At 40.8% G+C, this 17,600-nt stretch overlaps 1 protein-coding gene across 1 annotated transcript in view; it reads right to left on the bottom strand.

Annotated features, from left to right (window-relative positions):
• cdh13 (cadherin 13, H-cadherin (heart)) overlaps window positions 1–17,600 on the bottom strand; it is a 290,131-nt gene that overhangs the window by 198,231 nt on the left and 74,300 nt on the right. The window contains exon 2 of the mRNA XM_053884926.1: window positions 15,775–15,895. Within this exon, the coding sequence (XP_053740901.1) occupies window positions 15,775–15,895 (121 nt within the window). The remainder of the gene's footprint in view (window positions 1–15,774; window positions 15,896–17,600) is intronic.

The raw sequence follows: 17,600 nt of genomic DNA, 5'->3' as shown, positions 1-17,600 counted from the left end.
TGCAGGAAAATTGTTCTCGGGAATGGGTGTGCCGGTCTGGGACTGGCGATGTGTGCGCACTCTACAGTAACTGCTTTCACTGCTGTGGTCTCGCTGCAGAGCAGCTGTCTGCATGTGGACGACAGCGAAGAGGAAAGACACTGATTTTTCCCAAGCTGCGGAAGATCACCAGACTATTCATTTCTGACGTCTGGAACTGTACGTCAATGATTAAAACCTTCTCAATCGTCACTGTGTTCATCGTGGTGTGACTGCAGCGTGGATCAATCCAGACGCTCCATATGACGCTATTTCCTTGTAAAATCAACAAGACAACACTTTGGTGTTTAGTTTTGGCTGGGAAATGCCACATTCTGTTACAGTCGTGGTGGAGGTCCATCATCAGTTCAAATCTGAGGTGAGGACAACTCACCTCAGATTTGAGTGGTCCTCAAATCTGAGGTGATTTGAGGACAGAATTGTGCTAAGAATTGTCAGAAATAAGGAGGCTAACCCACTGATGACAACTTCCTTGAGACGTGCTTTGTCGTGGGTCACAAACCAGCTATTTTCCGGAGACTGCCGCCAGCTGAGGAAGGAAAAAAGCCTGAGGCGCAGAGGTGCGAGTCTGCACAGCAGGGGGCGAATCGAGACAGAACCCGCAGTGTGAAAAGTCACTCGCACACGCACACGCACACCTAGGGGCAATTTCACAGTGTTCAATTAACCTAGTGAGCATGTCTTTGCTGTGGGAGGAAACTGGAGAACCCGGAGAAAACCCACACGCACACTGGGAGAACATGCAAACTCCACTCAGTAAGGTGGTCCTGTCTAATAACTTTGGAACCCAAAGTTATTATTTCCAATCAATAATAAAGTTGTAATAGACCTGAAACTTAAACACAATATGTCACCAAGTACAAGCATCACATTAACCTCAGCAGACTTATGAGTGCTGAAGTCAAGCTTATTGACAAAGCACATTTTTCCTTTTTTCCCTGTTCCTTCAATTACATACTGCTGTATCGCATCTTCTGAAAACAACAAGTCAACAGTCAGAGCAATAGCTACTTAGCACAAAGCATGTCATTCATCATGTTTGTAGCAATCATTTCCAACTGCAGGCCTGGTTTTCCTGTTGTTCTGTCGCGTGTTTAACTGCAAACAACTTGGAAAAGAGCCAAGATATGTGCTTTAGGAAGTTCATCTGTTTGTCCCGTGATTATTCTCAGCCACTGATGGTTCTGACAAGGTCGACCCATAACGAAAAATGTCTGGCTGGAAATCTGTCTTTTTGTGTCTGGTTTAGACTGCCAGTCTTTTTTCATTTTTCTTAATATTATAGTTATTATTATTATTAGAGAAAGGAAGTCTTTGGTTATAGCCGGGAGTGTTGCAAATTACCCTAGATGCTACAAGTTAACTGTTTTCTCTCAAGATTCAGCATCCCACAGTGGTGGAAAACAGAAAAAAATATTGATTATGCTTTTTCAAATATGTGTTGTTTACTTCACAGACAGTGAGACAGAAGGAGTTTAATGAGCTATTGGACGCTGTTTTCATAAAGAGAATAAAGTGAAGATTCAAGTTGCGCTTTGAAAGTTGCACTTTGAATGTTATTCAGACAGAGAGTCGCTCTGGGGTTTTAGTCGCACCAGTCAAAAGCACATCACAAAGAAGAAAAAAAAACATGTACAAGTCGCAATGGACTGTAGTGAAGTGAATGAAGTAAATAGCTGAGTCATCATCTCACCCGCAGCTGAGCAGAGGCAAATGTTTGATACGTCGTCAGTTCTCCAGCAAAGTATCTCGATTTGTAATTGGTTCATGTTAGGGGAGGAGAGGTATTCTAGCCAAACAGAGGTGAGGAATGTGAGGAACCTTCTCCTACCATCCTGGGATTCACAAACACGCCTCCAGTAATATCATTTGTATTAATCTCTCCTGTCTTTAACTGTGATGTGGACTGGAACATAAACAAGAGGGGAGGCAAAGAGAGCAGTTTTTAATATTTGATGAAATATTTTTATTGTTAAAAATAACAATAAAAGCTTTTAGTCCTGACAAGTAAATAAACATCACTCATCTGCAGCTGCTCTCAGCAGGTCCATCTCTTCAGGTGTCCGAGTTGTACATGAGAAGTACTGTAAGCGCCGTAGTGTTGCTTATTCTATGGATTTTCCATTTAAAACCACCACGATTGTACCTGCTTTTATGGAAAACATATTGCGTTTTCCTGCTGTTGTGCCGCTGAATCACATATGATGACACAATATTTCCGGCATGGAGAACCAGTTCTCGATCCGAGGTGGGCAGGAATCAAAATCAAAGGGGCGCACCACATGTCAGTCAGACATTTAAGAACATGTAAAATTACATACTTTCATTTATATAAGTAACACCTGAGTAAAAGTCATCTGACAAAAAAAACTGAATTACAGTTATAGTTAACCCTGCATTTCATTCACCCATCAACTGTTTCCATAGCAGCAGAAAGACACTGAATAAAATGTCAATATTTAGTATAAAAAAGCACAGTTATCCTGAACATAAAAAAATGTTCTAAAATATTGTGCACGCTGTGATAGCAAGGATGGATTCTACTTCGCGGCATTTCACGAAATGTTCAAGCCGACATGATATTGAGCGCTGTTTATTTATTTCTTCAAACTGTAAAAATTAAAAAATGCTCCGACATCTGCGTCCAACTATGTAATATTAATCCTGACAGTTAAGATCTACTTGCCAAAAACCTCTTGCTGCATTCCCTCCCTGCAGTAATTACCACCATCTTCAACATCTTACTATTTGATGAACGGCTTCTCGTCCAGACGCTTGGCTTAAATGAATGTGAAATGATATCTGGCGTCCAAAACTGTTGTTTATTTTTGATAGCAGTGGGGGTAGAAGAGAAATTGAAATGGTGTTAGCTGGGAAAATAATGGGAAGAAAAGAAAAGTTTCTTCAGGGCTGTTGACTAAAAAGCAAGACGATGGGCGCAGAGAAAGTGGGATATATTAGTATATATAATATTTGACAAATGAGCTGTGATCGCAAATACAGGCTTGGCGCGAGTGTCGCCGTGGGATTACAGCCATCCCTGCAATATTCACACCAGTTTGTACACCAGTGAACCCACTTGACACTTTCTGCTCTCACCATATCCACTGACAGAACTGAAACAGTGCTGAGAATAGATGCACATGTATGTGTTTGTGGTGATGCTCAAATATGACATCGGATCTCAGTCCAGTCACAGAAGTAGGGAGACCATGTGATAACCCTACACCAAAGAGATATGGCATCCTGATGGCCATTTCAGCATGAACAAAACCCCCAATATCTTCACTGTAAGCTCTGACTTTGCTCCTTTGAAGGAGAAGTGTGTGATTCTCTCGTCTCATATATCTTCTCTCTGATAATAAAAACAATAAAATCTGGTGATTGCTGTCTACATGTGTCTGCCTGCAGTGGAAGAGTTCACACTGCAATACATCTGTCCCCTGCCTGACCTCAGATAAGCGAGCGAGAACATGGAGATGGATGCTGCGTCTTTATGGTGTCCAAAAGAATCATCGCAAGAGGGTTAAATGCGTTATAGGTTGAAACATATAACAGATGTTCGAATAAAAATGATGAGGCATGATGACATGATCCTATATTTGAAGTGGATTTCTATACCAGTGTGAAGGCTGGAGACCTGTGAGAAGTGGCGAAGAGATAACAGGACATTTGGTGTGTTGAAGAGCCACAGTAGAAGAGATCACTATATTGGAAGAGTTGTCTCACAAGCACCTCTCACAAACAGGGCTGTGTATTGGCAGATAGCTTGCGATACGATGCGTATCCCGATACAGGACTGGTGACACAATACATTGTGACACTGTAGTTCAGCAATACACAGTACTATTTGTTAACAAGATTTATTTATTTATTTTAAGGGGGAAAAATCAGATAATGAAGCACAATATCAGCTGCATGACAATAGGTTTGATATGAACTGAACTTATACTTTAAGTCAAATTTCGCTCCCTTAAACAGCAAAATAACTTTAGAAAGAAAATGTTATTACTATTATTATTAAACACATGACGCAAATATGAAAACTGCTGTCTTAAAACACCAGGAAAATATGTATCACATTTCTGCACAAATATTGATAAGTGTGCTTTCAGGTATCGCAGTACTTGAGCGTATCAATATTTTGTGATACACCTACTCATAAATGAAGTACTCTGTTACGTCCCGACATGGGAAAAAGGAAAATAGCAAAAAGGTTATTTTATTAAGATACGTGAAACGAAAGATTTGACACAATAAAACAAATGAAATAGTCACATAAATCTGATAACAAAGGTCAAAACAATAAAGTTTGTAATGCAGTGACCTCTTCAAGTGTCTTGTGGCAACTGCTAGCACAAGGCAGTTGTCATGAGGAGAACTCAAATTGTGGTTTGAAGGCTTCCTGAAAACAAGTGGCTGCAGCTGGTTGGTACGTGAGGGGCATCAGGAAAAACCACATACTTAACACCTTGATATAAATACTGGATAAAATATCAATTAGATTAGATTGGATTACAGTGGGGACAGAAAAGAAAACAATCAAATTGTTCTCTCTGGAACCAAAGAACATACACCAAACATCTCTGTGTTATGCATAGAATAAAACAAAGATGCTTAAAAATAACAACAATAATAATAATAATACATTTCTGAACATCGAATATCAAGAAAGAAGCCAAAACAGTTGGGTGAAGTCCCTTTATATCATGAACACAAAGAATAATCTCAGGTTCAAACAAAGTATTTTTTCATTAGATGGGACTAAACATCTCCTACTCACCCATTTCAACAGCTTATTGTACTTCAGAATGTGACTCAAATGTCACTACTATATATTTACAGTATTCATTTGTTTACACAAGTGGATACGACACCACCATCAGAACATGCTACTGAGAATCCTCGCCACTGACTGGCTCAGAAAACTAGCATCAATGAGCATATTACTGTTTGTAGTCTTGTTCACTTGTGCTTGTACTCCTCTTGCGTAAAATTGTCAGTTTCAAGTCAAACAATGAAAGCTAAACTTCTAAGGGTTCTGGCACTGAACCAAAGCGCCAGAGGGAAACGCTCCCTGTAGAAGGTGGCATGAAAGGCTGAGAGTGAGACGGGTTTATAAGAGAATGGCCAGGGCTTTTAACAGCTCGACATGCATAATACAAACACGTTTCCGGTTCCGACTTCCAGAATTCCCACCATCAATAATCAATAGTTATTATTTCCCAGCTCAATAAAGTAAACATATATAGCCATCTATTACTGGATTGACTCCAGTGTTATCAGTCTCCACAATAGGCCCCAGTTTATTTTCATGCATTTTTCCATCCCTTCATTTCAGGGTGATGCTGTCTGATTCATGCTGTGGTGGGGCCACTAAAAGTGTCCCACGAAAGGCCAACATTCTTCACTGGTTAAATGATCTTGTCACGTGGTATTGTGGCACCACCACTGTCCCACATTAGGCTTTGATGGAACCGCCTCCTACGCACCTGGTCACATGCTAACACTTGCATACTGAGGAAAGTAATGGCCTTTCTTGTAATTAAACTCATTTGTCACTGGCAACACCTTTGATTTATGGTCATTTTAAAAATACACTGCAAAAGAAGCTGCAAGTGGTGAAGAGTGCGGCTTGTCAAAGTGATTAATGCTGCGCCACGACACGTGTGAGAGTGGCATGATCTGGTTCTGCACTCTGGCAAGCACAAGAGAGCAAAGCAAGTTGATCTGGATTGTGATGCAGCAGCAGTTCGCTCGACGTAGTAGACTCACTTTATGAAGGTGGCTGAGGGTATTTCAGCTGATAGTTTTATACTGATGCTGAAAAAGACTGTTTTTTATGCAAAGATTTTCAGTGACTTTACAAGACAAAACCACAACGTATATACAATGAAAAATGAACAGTTATTTGTATGTGCTCTATAACTGTAGCACATTCCTTGTTTTATTAATGTTTCTCTGATACAGAGCGTGAAATGTAGGAAGTATTTCCCTAGCACTGATTTGTTCACTGACTCTTGTGACACATTAGCTCAGTATATGATGCATTCACGGACTGTTCAGACCCCGTGTGTGAAGGAAAAGCTGAAAATATAAACTAAAAAGCTGTGCCAGTCCTGTTTCTTTATAAGAGACATTCGAAACTCATGATATAAGATACTTGCGTAGCTTTTTTTGTTGGCACAGAGTACTGTTCATTTCCATCTAATTGTTGAAGTTGCGTATTTTAAGTGAAATAGTCTCAATGTCAGCGAGTCAATGGCAATGTAAAGATGCTACAACAACAACAGAGGTGCAGCTTTTGAAGCTACTGACCTTTAAAGCAGAAAATACTATACCAAGACATTCATCTTTCGTAAACCGCATGATGGCAAATTTGTTCAACAATAATGAATCACCAGGGCTATGGTGTTTGCCTGTCTGGTTAGGGTCTTAAAGAAAAAAAAAACTCTGAAAAATGTTAGAGTGGCGCCCAGAGCATTGTGGCAGAGCAATCTTTATCATCTGAACTGGCGGAGCAGAGAGGAGGGGAAATAAAAGACGAGAGCTGTTTGGTTTGTCCAATTTATCTAAAACTACTCCCTATCTGGACTCAAGTAGTCTGAAAATGTCTTGAAGATAATGTCAAACACGGCATAGAAGAGGAAGTGTGGCTGAAGAAAAGGCCTATGCATCGTAATGCCATAATATTGAAAGTAGTCAATGTATTTTCTCATATGTAGTCACACTGTCTCCAGTTCTTTCATGAGAGATCATGAGCTTGTGCGGCTTAAAAGACAACACATTCTCACTCCCAAGGCATCATACAGCGACTCTCTTCAAGTGACTTCTGCATCTTATGTTGACACTGAAGTCAGACGTCAGGGTTGTGAAAGACGTCCATCTCGATTGGCAGCGAGGCAGCGACAACCTTGCCACTCACACTTCACTACATGCTGACAAACACAGCAGGAAACTCCTTAAACTGCTTCTTAATCCCAACTCAAAACACAATGTAATGGAATGCACTGTTTAAGTCACGAAAGCCTTGTTGAATTGGACTTCTATATTTGAAGAACAAACGCGCTCCGTGTAACAGAAGTGAGCTCCATGAGACTGCGGTCAGAAAACCAGGCAACCCACTCCACCAGTTACAGAGGCTGTCACAGCACCATCTGATAACCAGTGCGATGCATTTGATAAATGTGATTCAAAATCTGCCCACAGTGTTGAACTTAAAATGTATCGGATCCACTTTGTTTTCCATCAACAGATTCTCTTCCGGAGCAATCTATTGTACTCTATATTGATGCAGAACCAAGTCCAGACGCAGAGAGAAATAGTAGACCTGTGACTATTTGCACCTCAATACTGTGAGCAGGGTTGGGTTAATACATTCTTCTTTCATGTCCCGCAACGCTTTGTCCTCTGTTGGATTATATTTAAGTGAAGGATAACCATACTTCATGTTTACATGGCTTGAAGTCAATATTCTAATGTGGAGTAAAGGTTTTTCTTTTGAAGATATGTTACTCAAATCAATATATGCATCAACCGGAATTCATTTTTTTCCCCAAAAAACATCAAGCCCAACTCATGATATATTTTCACTTGGAGTCAACCATTTAGTTTACAGAAGTTTTCCAACTGTTGGATGCTTGCCAAAATGAGTTTAAAAAGAAAGAAAAAGAAAAACTGTGAAAGTCAAACATCACTTTGAAAATGTTGAACACATTGCAGCGGCTGTTTCTCCAGTTCCACTCCATGCCATTCATTATTCAGAAGATATCGCAGCTCTTTCAATCAGGTCAAACACATTTTCCACCTGAATAAACAGCTGAGAAAAAGCAATTTCAAGATTTTTGTCTACGGTTTTATATTCTCCTTTGTTCCGGCTCTTTTCGAACGTGGCTGCGGGTTATAGGTCTGCTGGGTTAATTCAAGCATGCTAAGTGGATGTAAATATTTTCCATATCTTTTCACATAGCCTGCCCTAAAACACCACTATCAAAGTTTGCTGCAGGTTATTGTGCCATTACAAGCAGACTTATGATCTCTTTATCGTCACACTTTCAAACACAATTTTAGCTTTTATAGCAAGGGCGTGTAAAGGAAACTAACAAAAGCTACACAGCCTCAAAAGAATGAATTCTGATAAATCAAAGCCACCCTTGTAGTATTTGCTGCACGTTTGTTACCAGGTTCTACTCATTTTTTGTGGGGACTTTTCTCACTAAAGTCACTTCCTGTTAACGCTGCATCGACCGGGTAATGCGCAGGGAAAAAGGAGTAAATGTTTCTGTTCATGAATTCCATGAATAAAGCAATCACTTGTCAGAATACAGTAAGTAAGTAAATATTGCACTCTCTGGGCATATTGAAATATACATGAAATATCACGGCAAAAAAAATGTTGGACCTATGCGCCACAAACCTGTGAAACAGGAAGAATACTAGTTGGGTTATTGGACCTTTGTCTACGTAACTTGTTCAGCACAAAGCAGCATTGACAAGCAACAAATAAGAAAGAAGAACTTATCTTCCAGAGGAGTGTCCACTACCTACTAAAGTCAATGGAAACACAACTGAAACTTTTTAAATGGCTGACTGACTCCAGTAAGAAAACATTTCATCTGGAGTTAAATAATAGTAGCACCATGGACCACTAACTTGACCAAAGTCTTTGACCTCAACCGGCCTGTGGAATAGTTTGAAATCGTCAGAGACATAGCAGCTAAACTTTAATTATCATTAGTCATAAGCTGAATGACCTACAACATTAACAAGGCGTGTTCCAATTTAACTGTTAGGGTTTCAAAAGCCAAAGGTTTATATCGATTTTTTATAGCTCATTAACCATAACAGTTTCAAGGGCCAATGCATTATAGAGTAAGGTTAGACAGAAGCTTGTGGCAGACAATTTGAGGGAGATACCACGTACAGTACCAGTTACTTCCTCTTGAGTACTCTTCGACGACACATCTACCACAACTGTGCAGAGTTGGTGGCACACTATCTCTTGTGTTCATCATTCAGAGGAACTGAGCAAAGATTCCTTTGGATGTTTTGAGGTTATTGAGTCGGGTATTTACCTTAAAGGGGGTGAGGATTTCCACCAACTGTGCTACTGAAGTCAAAGACTCATCTGGCTTCCTGTGTGATCTGTCATTTTCACTCTATGGCCAAGCCAAAATATCAACCGTTTAATGTCAAGTCATCTGTCGCTGCAAACATTACAGTAGCTATAGAAATTTCTCAATCAAAATGCCAGGATCAGATTGTATCTAAAGTAGTTCTGGGGCAGATCTCTCTTGACGTCCTTTTGCCACTGAGGCAGAACCAGGCTGTGAGCATGACTCCATTGGGGAAGAACTTCTTGGTGACTTTAAAATGAATCACTCGTGCCAGATATATTTTGTCTTTGACCCAGAGGAATCAAGTCTCAAGTAAATTCTTCTCTTCATCAACACACACAGTAGCTCCTATTGACCTACTACCTACCTACTGACCAAAAAGTGAACATTTAAAGAAATGAATAATTGGAGATTTAATTTAAGAATAAACTGAGTGGTACTTGTGATTGGCAGACGAGTGGAAAGGCAGTGGCTCCTGATGATATACCTGAGGAGGTGTGGAAGTGTTCAGGAGAGGTGGCAGTAGACATTTAGCTAGAACATTGAACAAGGTCTTTGAGAGTGAGAAGATCCCTGAGGAATGGAGCAGGAGTGACCTGGTGCCCATCTTCAAGAACAAGGGAGATGTCCAGTGTTGTGGCAGTTATAGAGGGATAAAGTTGATGAGCCATACGATGAAGCTGTTGGAAAGAGTCGTGGAAACTAGACTAAGGGCGGAAGTTACCATATGTGTCTGGCTTCATGCCAAAAAAGAGCACCACAGATGCAGTGTTTGCTTTGAGGATGTTCATGGAGAAGTACAGAGAAGAGGAGCTCCATTGTGTCTTTGTGGACCTGGAGAAAGCGTACGACAGAGTGCCAAGAGAAGAGTTGTGGTATTGTATGAGGAAGTCTGGAGTGGCAGAGAAGTGTGTTGGAGTGGTGCAGGACATGTATGCCAGGTGTCACAGAGGAGTTCAAGGTGGAGGTGGGACTGCTGAGCTCCAAGTCAGGTAGGTATCTTGACTTTAGTCGAAGACCAATAGACAACAAGCAGAGTAAAGAGCCACAGAGAAGTAGCCGCTGCTTGTTTGTAAAACCGCTCCCTCTTATGCTTGCCTAATAGTCCAAAAGAATATCCTTGAACTCTGGTCCTTGCCAACAGGTATTGCTCACCAACAGGCTGCTCATCTTCCAGGAAACATCGCTGCAGTTTTCCCACAGGAGGAATATAGAATTTAGATAAACTGTGTTTCATCCCCCATTCACAGGGACTCAAATATATAAAATGGTTTCAACACACTGAAATGACAGTCCCACTTTCAGCCACAGGTGTCAAACTCCAATCGCCAAGGGGCCAAATCCGACCTAAGCCTTTTGATGTGGCTGGCAGCAGTGATACATACATATTGTTGAATTGAAAATGGATTTTCTGTGCAACCAAAAAAGCCAACAAAGCAAGTTGATATGGCATACAAAGATTGGCGTTCGAGACTGGCCAGCAGGTTGAGATTATAAATGAATGCTGTGTTTCAAGAAAACAAAAAAAGCAACCACAAAGAAGGCCAATGCACAAGTGTGCCTTTAATGATTTAAACGAAAACTGATGCTTGAGTGTGTTTAAAGTACTTTTCCCTATCATCAGAAGTATTTACAGACCATTGAATGAATTTGGTCCGATATGAGACTCGATCCATGAAATTCTGCCCGCTAGCTTATTTGAGTTAAAGTGTCCATTGATGAATAAAGTGCCACTCAACTCACAAAAGTGCTTGTAAAAAGATGTATGGAAACAAAGTCCAAATGTTAAACTTAAACACATTTATTGCGTAAATGGATGGGATGATGAGTGGAATGCCAGCCAAGTGTGGTGGTCGTGAGTATCCCGACACGCCTGCTCTCCGGTCCTCAACATGTGTGCAGTGGGGCCCGCCCCTCCCGGAGTGACTCGTGTTTTTGCTGACAGAAGCATCTTCCAGGTAATGGAACCACTCTGTTGTCCCACAGGAGAGCACTAAAGCAGAACTGAGATCTGTCTCCTACTACACGCACCGCTGACCCTCCAGATGACAAAATCGCTCTCTCTCTCTCGCTGAATGAATGAAGCGAAATAAAGCTGAAAAAGAGGGAGGGGAAATATCGAGGAGTGAACTTATAGAAGTCACTTTTTAAAAGTTTGTGCTGCAACAAGCATCCACTCCATCACCGAGTGACACCCAACAACCACAAAAAGTAAAGGGTCAATGGATAAGTTTGGTTTTGCTGATTTCGCTGAAAGCGGCCATGTAGTCTCAGCCATGATGATGGACAGCTGGAGCTAGTAACCATGGTTTGGGCTTCAAACAATCCTGACAATTTCTGCCCAACCCTCACCCTCAAATGTTTGTTACGCCTTTTGGAATATGTCGCCATCAGTGATGCCGGTAAGTCCTATAAAAAGGTTTTTCAGTAATGAGTAATCTACACTTTACTCTACTATACTATTTTATTTAAAGTTATTTATCCATGTCACTTTGCGTTACTTTTTTTTTTTGCCATTTTCTAGAAGTGAAACATTTACATTTGCCTATTACGCCATTCACACTGGATTATTTTGTGTTTGGTGCATGTATGTTTTTATATTTGTGATCATCTTGCAAACATCAATTATGCCATGCTTGTTTATTGAGACTGACGGTGGCCTTTGTCAGTGGTTACCTCGTCCTTCGAGCTTCTTGTGTTACCTCTTGTACTTCTGGACTTCGACTCTCTTGGACAGCGAGCTTCAGCGATGGGCTGGTGAGGTTCCGTAAACAGCGGCATAATATTTCGAGGCCACCAGAAGGGACTCTCTGCCCTGCAATCTTTGCCTTCCAACAACTATTTCAGAGCAACTTTACACATTACTTTGCCACTGACTGAGCTGTGAGAATGAGGGGTGTTTCATGAAGCGGACTCGCCAGCGTCAGTTGTTTCCTGAGTGTACTTGTCTTTTTTTTATTAATTTTTTTTATTTGGTTCTTTGGGTTTTGAATAAAACCTTTATCATTGTCTTTGCTGGTAATACTGTGGTGGCACGAACAGTGTCCCTGGTTACCAAGACAACAATTCTCTGCTCTATAATTTAGGCACACATTTGACAAAGGCATCATTTTTTTACGAATAGCGCCACCAACTGAGCCTGAAACCACATTCGCCCATCATTACTTGGTGCCTATATCCAACAAAATAACCCAACCCGTTATTGGATCATTTTTCTATTCTTTAAGATTAAGCCACTTCTGGAAAACTCTCAATCTCCTCAGCACCTGCTTAAAAATGATAAATGACATTAATATAAGGCCATAACAGGAAACAAATATTGTCGACTACAGGTTGTTAGGTGCATCGTGTGGACCTGACTCCCTGACAAACAATCATAACCAAGGGAATATTTTCACTCCCCTGGGTCCCTGAATGAGAGACGTGTGGCGGAAAAAAGATTGATGCAATAATTCAAAAGCTGCCGAGAAAAACTTTTGTTGTACTGGAAAAAGGTCGATGAATTATTCATGTTTTTAATTTACAGTCCAAGGCGTAAATTATCATATTGTAAAACAACAACAGTTGACGCCAAGATGGCTGAATTATGAGGGGAATTAATTGGTGAGAACTTTATTTGCTATGTCATAAAGCAAACGGTAGTTGGCTGCAGCATGTCGCTCCCCGTGGGGTGACAAGCTGTCAGCCATAACTCACAAGTGCCGAGGAGCAGACGGTTTGCCAGCAGACATCACTGTGTGATTTCCTGATCAAATTTGGCTCACGATCACCATTGAAGTCTTTTAATAGTTCACCGCTATTAATTCAATAAGTTTTAACGTGTTTCTCCCATTAATGAGTTTTTAGTGATGCTTTCTTTTTGATTGCAGTTTGAAGGCGGTTAAATGAAGAGCTCCTGGGGCTTCTTAAAACAATGAACATTCATTCATGGCGTTTTAGAATGACGGAGGAATGGACATGATCAGCAAAATGGCAACAGTGTCCATCCCCTCTTGACCCAGTCAGGTTGGTTTAGCCCATTAAAAGGCCTATGCGTCAACATGCAACACGGAAGGCTGCCTTTTTTTGACCGAAGTGGAAACAAAAGTCGACTTTCACCAATGAGAGTGAGGGTTGCCAGAGTGAACTCAATTCCATTGGCGACATTGAGTTGTAAGTGTGCACAATAGGGAAGGGTGATAATTTATCGTACACGATATACAGCCAAACGCAATCTCCACGATGACAATTCTGCGACGGTGCGCTGCGCTCTCCGGCTCCGCGGCGTTTGACAGCCGACACCTGTATGTGACAGTTGTGGAGACTGTGGTGGACTTTGGTTCACGATGGTAGTTTTAAACTTATTTCTGGTCGACTCTGAGTCTCTGGATCTGTGTTTATTTTGTTAGATGGAGTGGTCCTCATAGGTTCTCTCACGCAGCCGTCTGCCTTTGTTCACATCGACACATGCAGGTCTCCTGCTGCGCTGGCGTCTCGGCGAAATACGATGAATATAGTTGGATATTGGACAGAGCTCCGCTCCGTTATTGGCAGCAACATCCACTTCCGCGTCCCCATTAGGGTTCACTGATCGCAGACACACTCTCACAGGCAGCACTGATGCTACGACCCAGCGTCAGTTAGGGACCATCAACAAATTCTAAAGCGGTCATAGTATTAGTGACATCTTCAATAAGGCAGGGAAAAAAAACATTTTAGGAGAGAGAATTGTGAAAAGGTTTTTCACACTGACAGTTGGTATCATGATTTGGAGAATAGAATGTGACTATCATTTAATATGATGATGAATGACGGCTCAATTAACTCCAGTAAACTCCAAAAACTCCAGTAATAATTTTCATCAAGAAACAGTGTCAAGAGAGACTGTAGTGTGTACAACACATGGAATAGAATGAAAATGGATTTATCGTGATAATTATCGTTGTCGCCGAAATTACTACATTTATCGTGATAACTTTTTTTGTCCATATCGCTCAACCCTAGTGCACAAGATGCGCACATCTGAAACAGATGACCACCGAACCGATGAACGGTAAAGTCAACTAGTCACGACTACTACTTAAAGAATTCATCGACTAGTCAACATATGAGATGACCAGGTTGACTTGTTGAAGACGGCGTGTAACCAAGTCTGGTTATAGTGTTGTAAAACAACATCGATAAATCTAAACGTAAATTGTTGTAAACATTTGATATAATGTTAAACATGTTTTTGAAACGTTCAGCCACGGCACACTAAAGCCCAGAGTCAAAGAAGGAGCAATAAAGCAATATGTTTCAGCAAGTCATTTTACGTTTCATCAAATAATTTTTCCTCTCGTCTATTGAGAGTTCCTCTTTGAGAAAGGCTAATTTGCATGCATAAATGCCGGCGTGGATAGGGGTGGTCCAGGAACAGCAACAGCTTGGCTGATGTGGGATCCATATGTGCACGCACCCTTTCATGCATCTACTTCATCCGCACGAGCTTCAGGATGAACTCTAGGCAAGTATTGATACATACTATTAAAAAAATAAGCAAAAGATGCACACCCACCCCATGCAGACGCACCCACACACACCTCCACCACCAAGCAACTTATAGGAAGATGTTGACAACATAATAATGTCAATCCCATAATGCACTGCAACACTGGAAACTCTAATAACATTGTCATGTTAAACGTGTCTTTGAGTTCACCTCGAAAAAACTGAATCTGCGTTCTTCAGTTTGGGGAAAGTTTTGACATCACTGAACTGAGGTCTAGAGCTTTAATACTGTAATATTATGTAAGTGTCTGCCATCATTATTGTCCAAGGATAAAAAAAAAAAAAAAACTTCAATCTCATCAAGTTCACAAATTCTTTGCAAAGTCTAAAAATAATTCGCAGCAACGCCGGGTAGCCGATTGAGGAATAAAAGTTACAAAAAGACTTCATTCTATCCTAATTATTACTTAATGATACATTCATAATTCATTCTCAATTGGAGTACATTCCAGTTCCGTGCAAGCAAGAGCAAATCAAATATGCATGAAGGATCATCTGCATGGCAGGAAGCTCCGTACTCCTCCTCAAAACTACAGTGTTTCCCACATTAGTGCAAGAAATGAATTATTGTGACCTGTGAGATGGTCTGACTGCAGCAAACAACTCTGTTTATATATTCATTCTTGACCAGTACAAAGTACTTCTGTATATCTCTGTATAGCTCTGGCTTAACTCAATATCTATTCATGTATGTATGCACATATGGACAGGTATAAATACATATGAGCACATATGCTACTCAGTGAGAGCACCTCACAAGTACCTATTATGTGGGAGAACTTGTGCTCTAACTCAAGGAATCTAGTTTTAGGGTGCACATTGACCAAGACCTTATGTCTATGAAGCAAGGCCATCCTCAGTTAAGTTGTGTGTTGTGCCATTGAAACAAAGGTTTCTTTGTCAAGCAGCATATTGTCCTGTGGCCTTCCTTTCCATCCACTTACAGCAGCTCATCTTATCTCCAGGTTACACGCAGAAACACACATGTATTCACATCTTTGTGGGTCAGATGCAGATGTATAGAATTAAATGGACAAAAAAAAACATCTTGGAAAAAAACATCTTCAAAGGGAAGCAACAGAACACTTACCTTTTACGAGTGGCTGGCCTTTCCGGAAAGGTCCGGTGTAAATCACCTGGTATTTTTTCAGCTGGAAACCAGGTAAACATCCCTCATGGCTTCCATCACGCCGGCCATTTATATGGACGATCTGCAGCACAGGGAAGAAAAGAAACGTCAGGGCGAAAATTGATCATGAAAAACATGAAAGAAAAAGAACGCTCACAGCCTGATGAAGAGAGATCACTGTGTACACTGTCAGACCACCATAATACCCATCATTATGTCGTTCAGGCTGTTTACACTGAACTCAACAATGCTCACGTCATCCCGCTCTCGCATGGCTCCATCATTCACGAGTGGCGCAGTCCTCTCGTATCAGGCCTCGGGATTGATATTCTCTTCCTGCCACAACAGTCTACAGTTCTCTTTCATGTTAAAGGTAGTAAAAAGCTAATATTTTATCCAACGGGCACTCAGGTTTCCTCCCACAGTCCTAAAACACGATAAGGTTCATTGATGACGCAGAATTATGCATAGTGATAAGTTCTGTAATGAAAAGAAAATAAACTAAGAACACAAAAAATTATTCATAAATAAGACACCAACATTTGCAGCATCATGCTGCATTTTACTCCAAACTCTGTATTTTGTCGGATGGGCTTTCGGATAGCAACCTCAATTTCTTATCAACTTATCAGGGCACCTGGTCTATAAAACTGATGTCAACCCACCATCCATTCTCACGTCAACATTGGCCACTGTGGCAAAACAGCACAGACACTACAGAGACACGACAGGTGCCCATACAGTCTTCAATAAAATCCATGCATCCTGGCATTTTGTTACACGGGATGTTGGGTAGTACAAATGAAGAGTATTCTCTCAATACATGTGCATACAAACACTGCAAGTACATTTATGGCGTAATTACTCTGCGGATTAACAACTCTGAAAGATTGGTTGGTATAAAACATGGTGTATAAAACACCATAAGAGTCAATCCCAAAACAGTGATAATAAAAATGATTCATTTATACAGTGTCTGTACAATGGCAGCCAGAAGTCAGAACCTTAAAAAGAGAACATGATACCCAATTAATTGCACAAAGATTTGTCTTTAAAATGACTTGAACAAAGGCAAAGACAGACATACTGTATAGTGCTGAATGTAAAATACCAAAGACGTTTTTAAAAACTGACTTTTGCCTCCACGCATTGAAAACAATTGCACAGGTTGTTTGAACAGTGTTTGTTTAATTCATCCATACTGGTTGGAGGAGCACCATTTTCCTATCTGAGTGACCCTCTATGTGATATGTATCACATAAACATACTGAGCATCAAAACTACATTTATAAATGCACAGAACTGCAGTGATCTTGAACTACAGTGAAACATATGCCTGTTGCCAGGTGCCTATTTTAAGGATGAGCTACTTTAAAAATGGGCTTCAACTACCTTCATGATGTGGGGTGACTTTATTCCAAGTTTTCCATACGAGTGATTTCAAGCCAGCACAATGTGACAGAACAACACAAGAAGTTGCTTGCTCAATGCCATGTTAATGTTGTCGGCCCTTCAAAAGAGCAAAAGCAAATTTAGGTGTGAAATTGCGTGTTCAGTGGAAAGTGCTTCAGCCGAACTGAAACTTTGGGGAGGGTGTTCCTCATCATTGTTCGCAGAAGAGGTAAAATATCACTCCAAAACTGTCCTCAGATGTCAGCAAGACAAATGATCCTCCGCTGAAGGGAAATGGTGCTTAGTTCCATTTATTCCTACGGGTGCTGAGGTTAGTGATATGAGAGTTGGCTGAATTACACACTTCCTCACACTGACAGGATTGAAGCTGACGT

The sequence above is a fragment of the Synchiropus splendidus genome, chromosome 14, assembly GCF_027744825.2.
Source record: "Synchiropus splendidus isolate RoL2022-P1 chromosome 14, RoL_Sspl_1.0, whole genome shotgun sequence".
NCBI lineage: Eukaryota > Metazoa > Chordata > Actinopteri > Syngnathiformes > Callionymidae > Synchiropus > Synchiropus splendidus.
The sequence above is the reverse complement of the archived record's forward strand: the minus strand, read 5'-3'. Positions and strand labels throughout refer to the sequence as shown.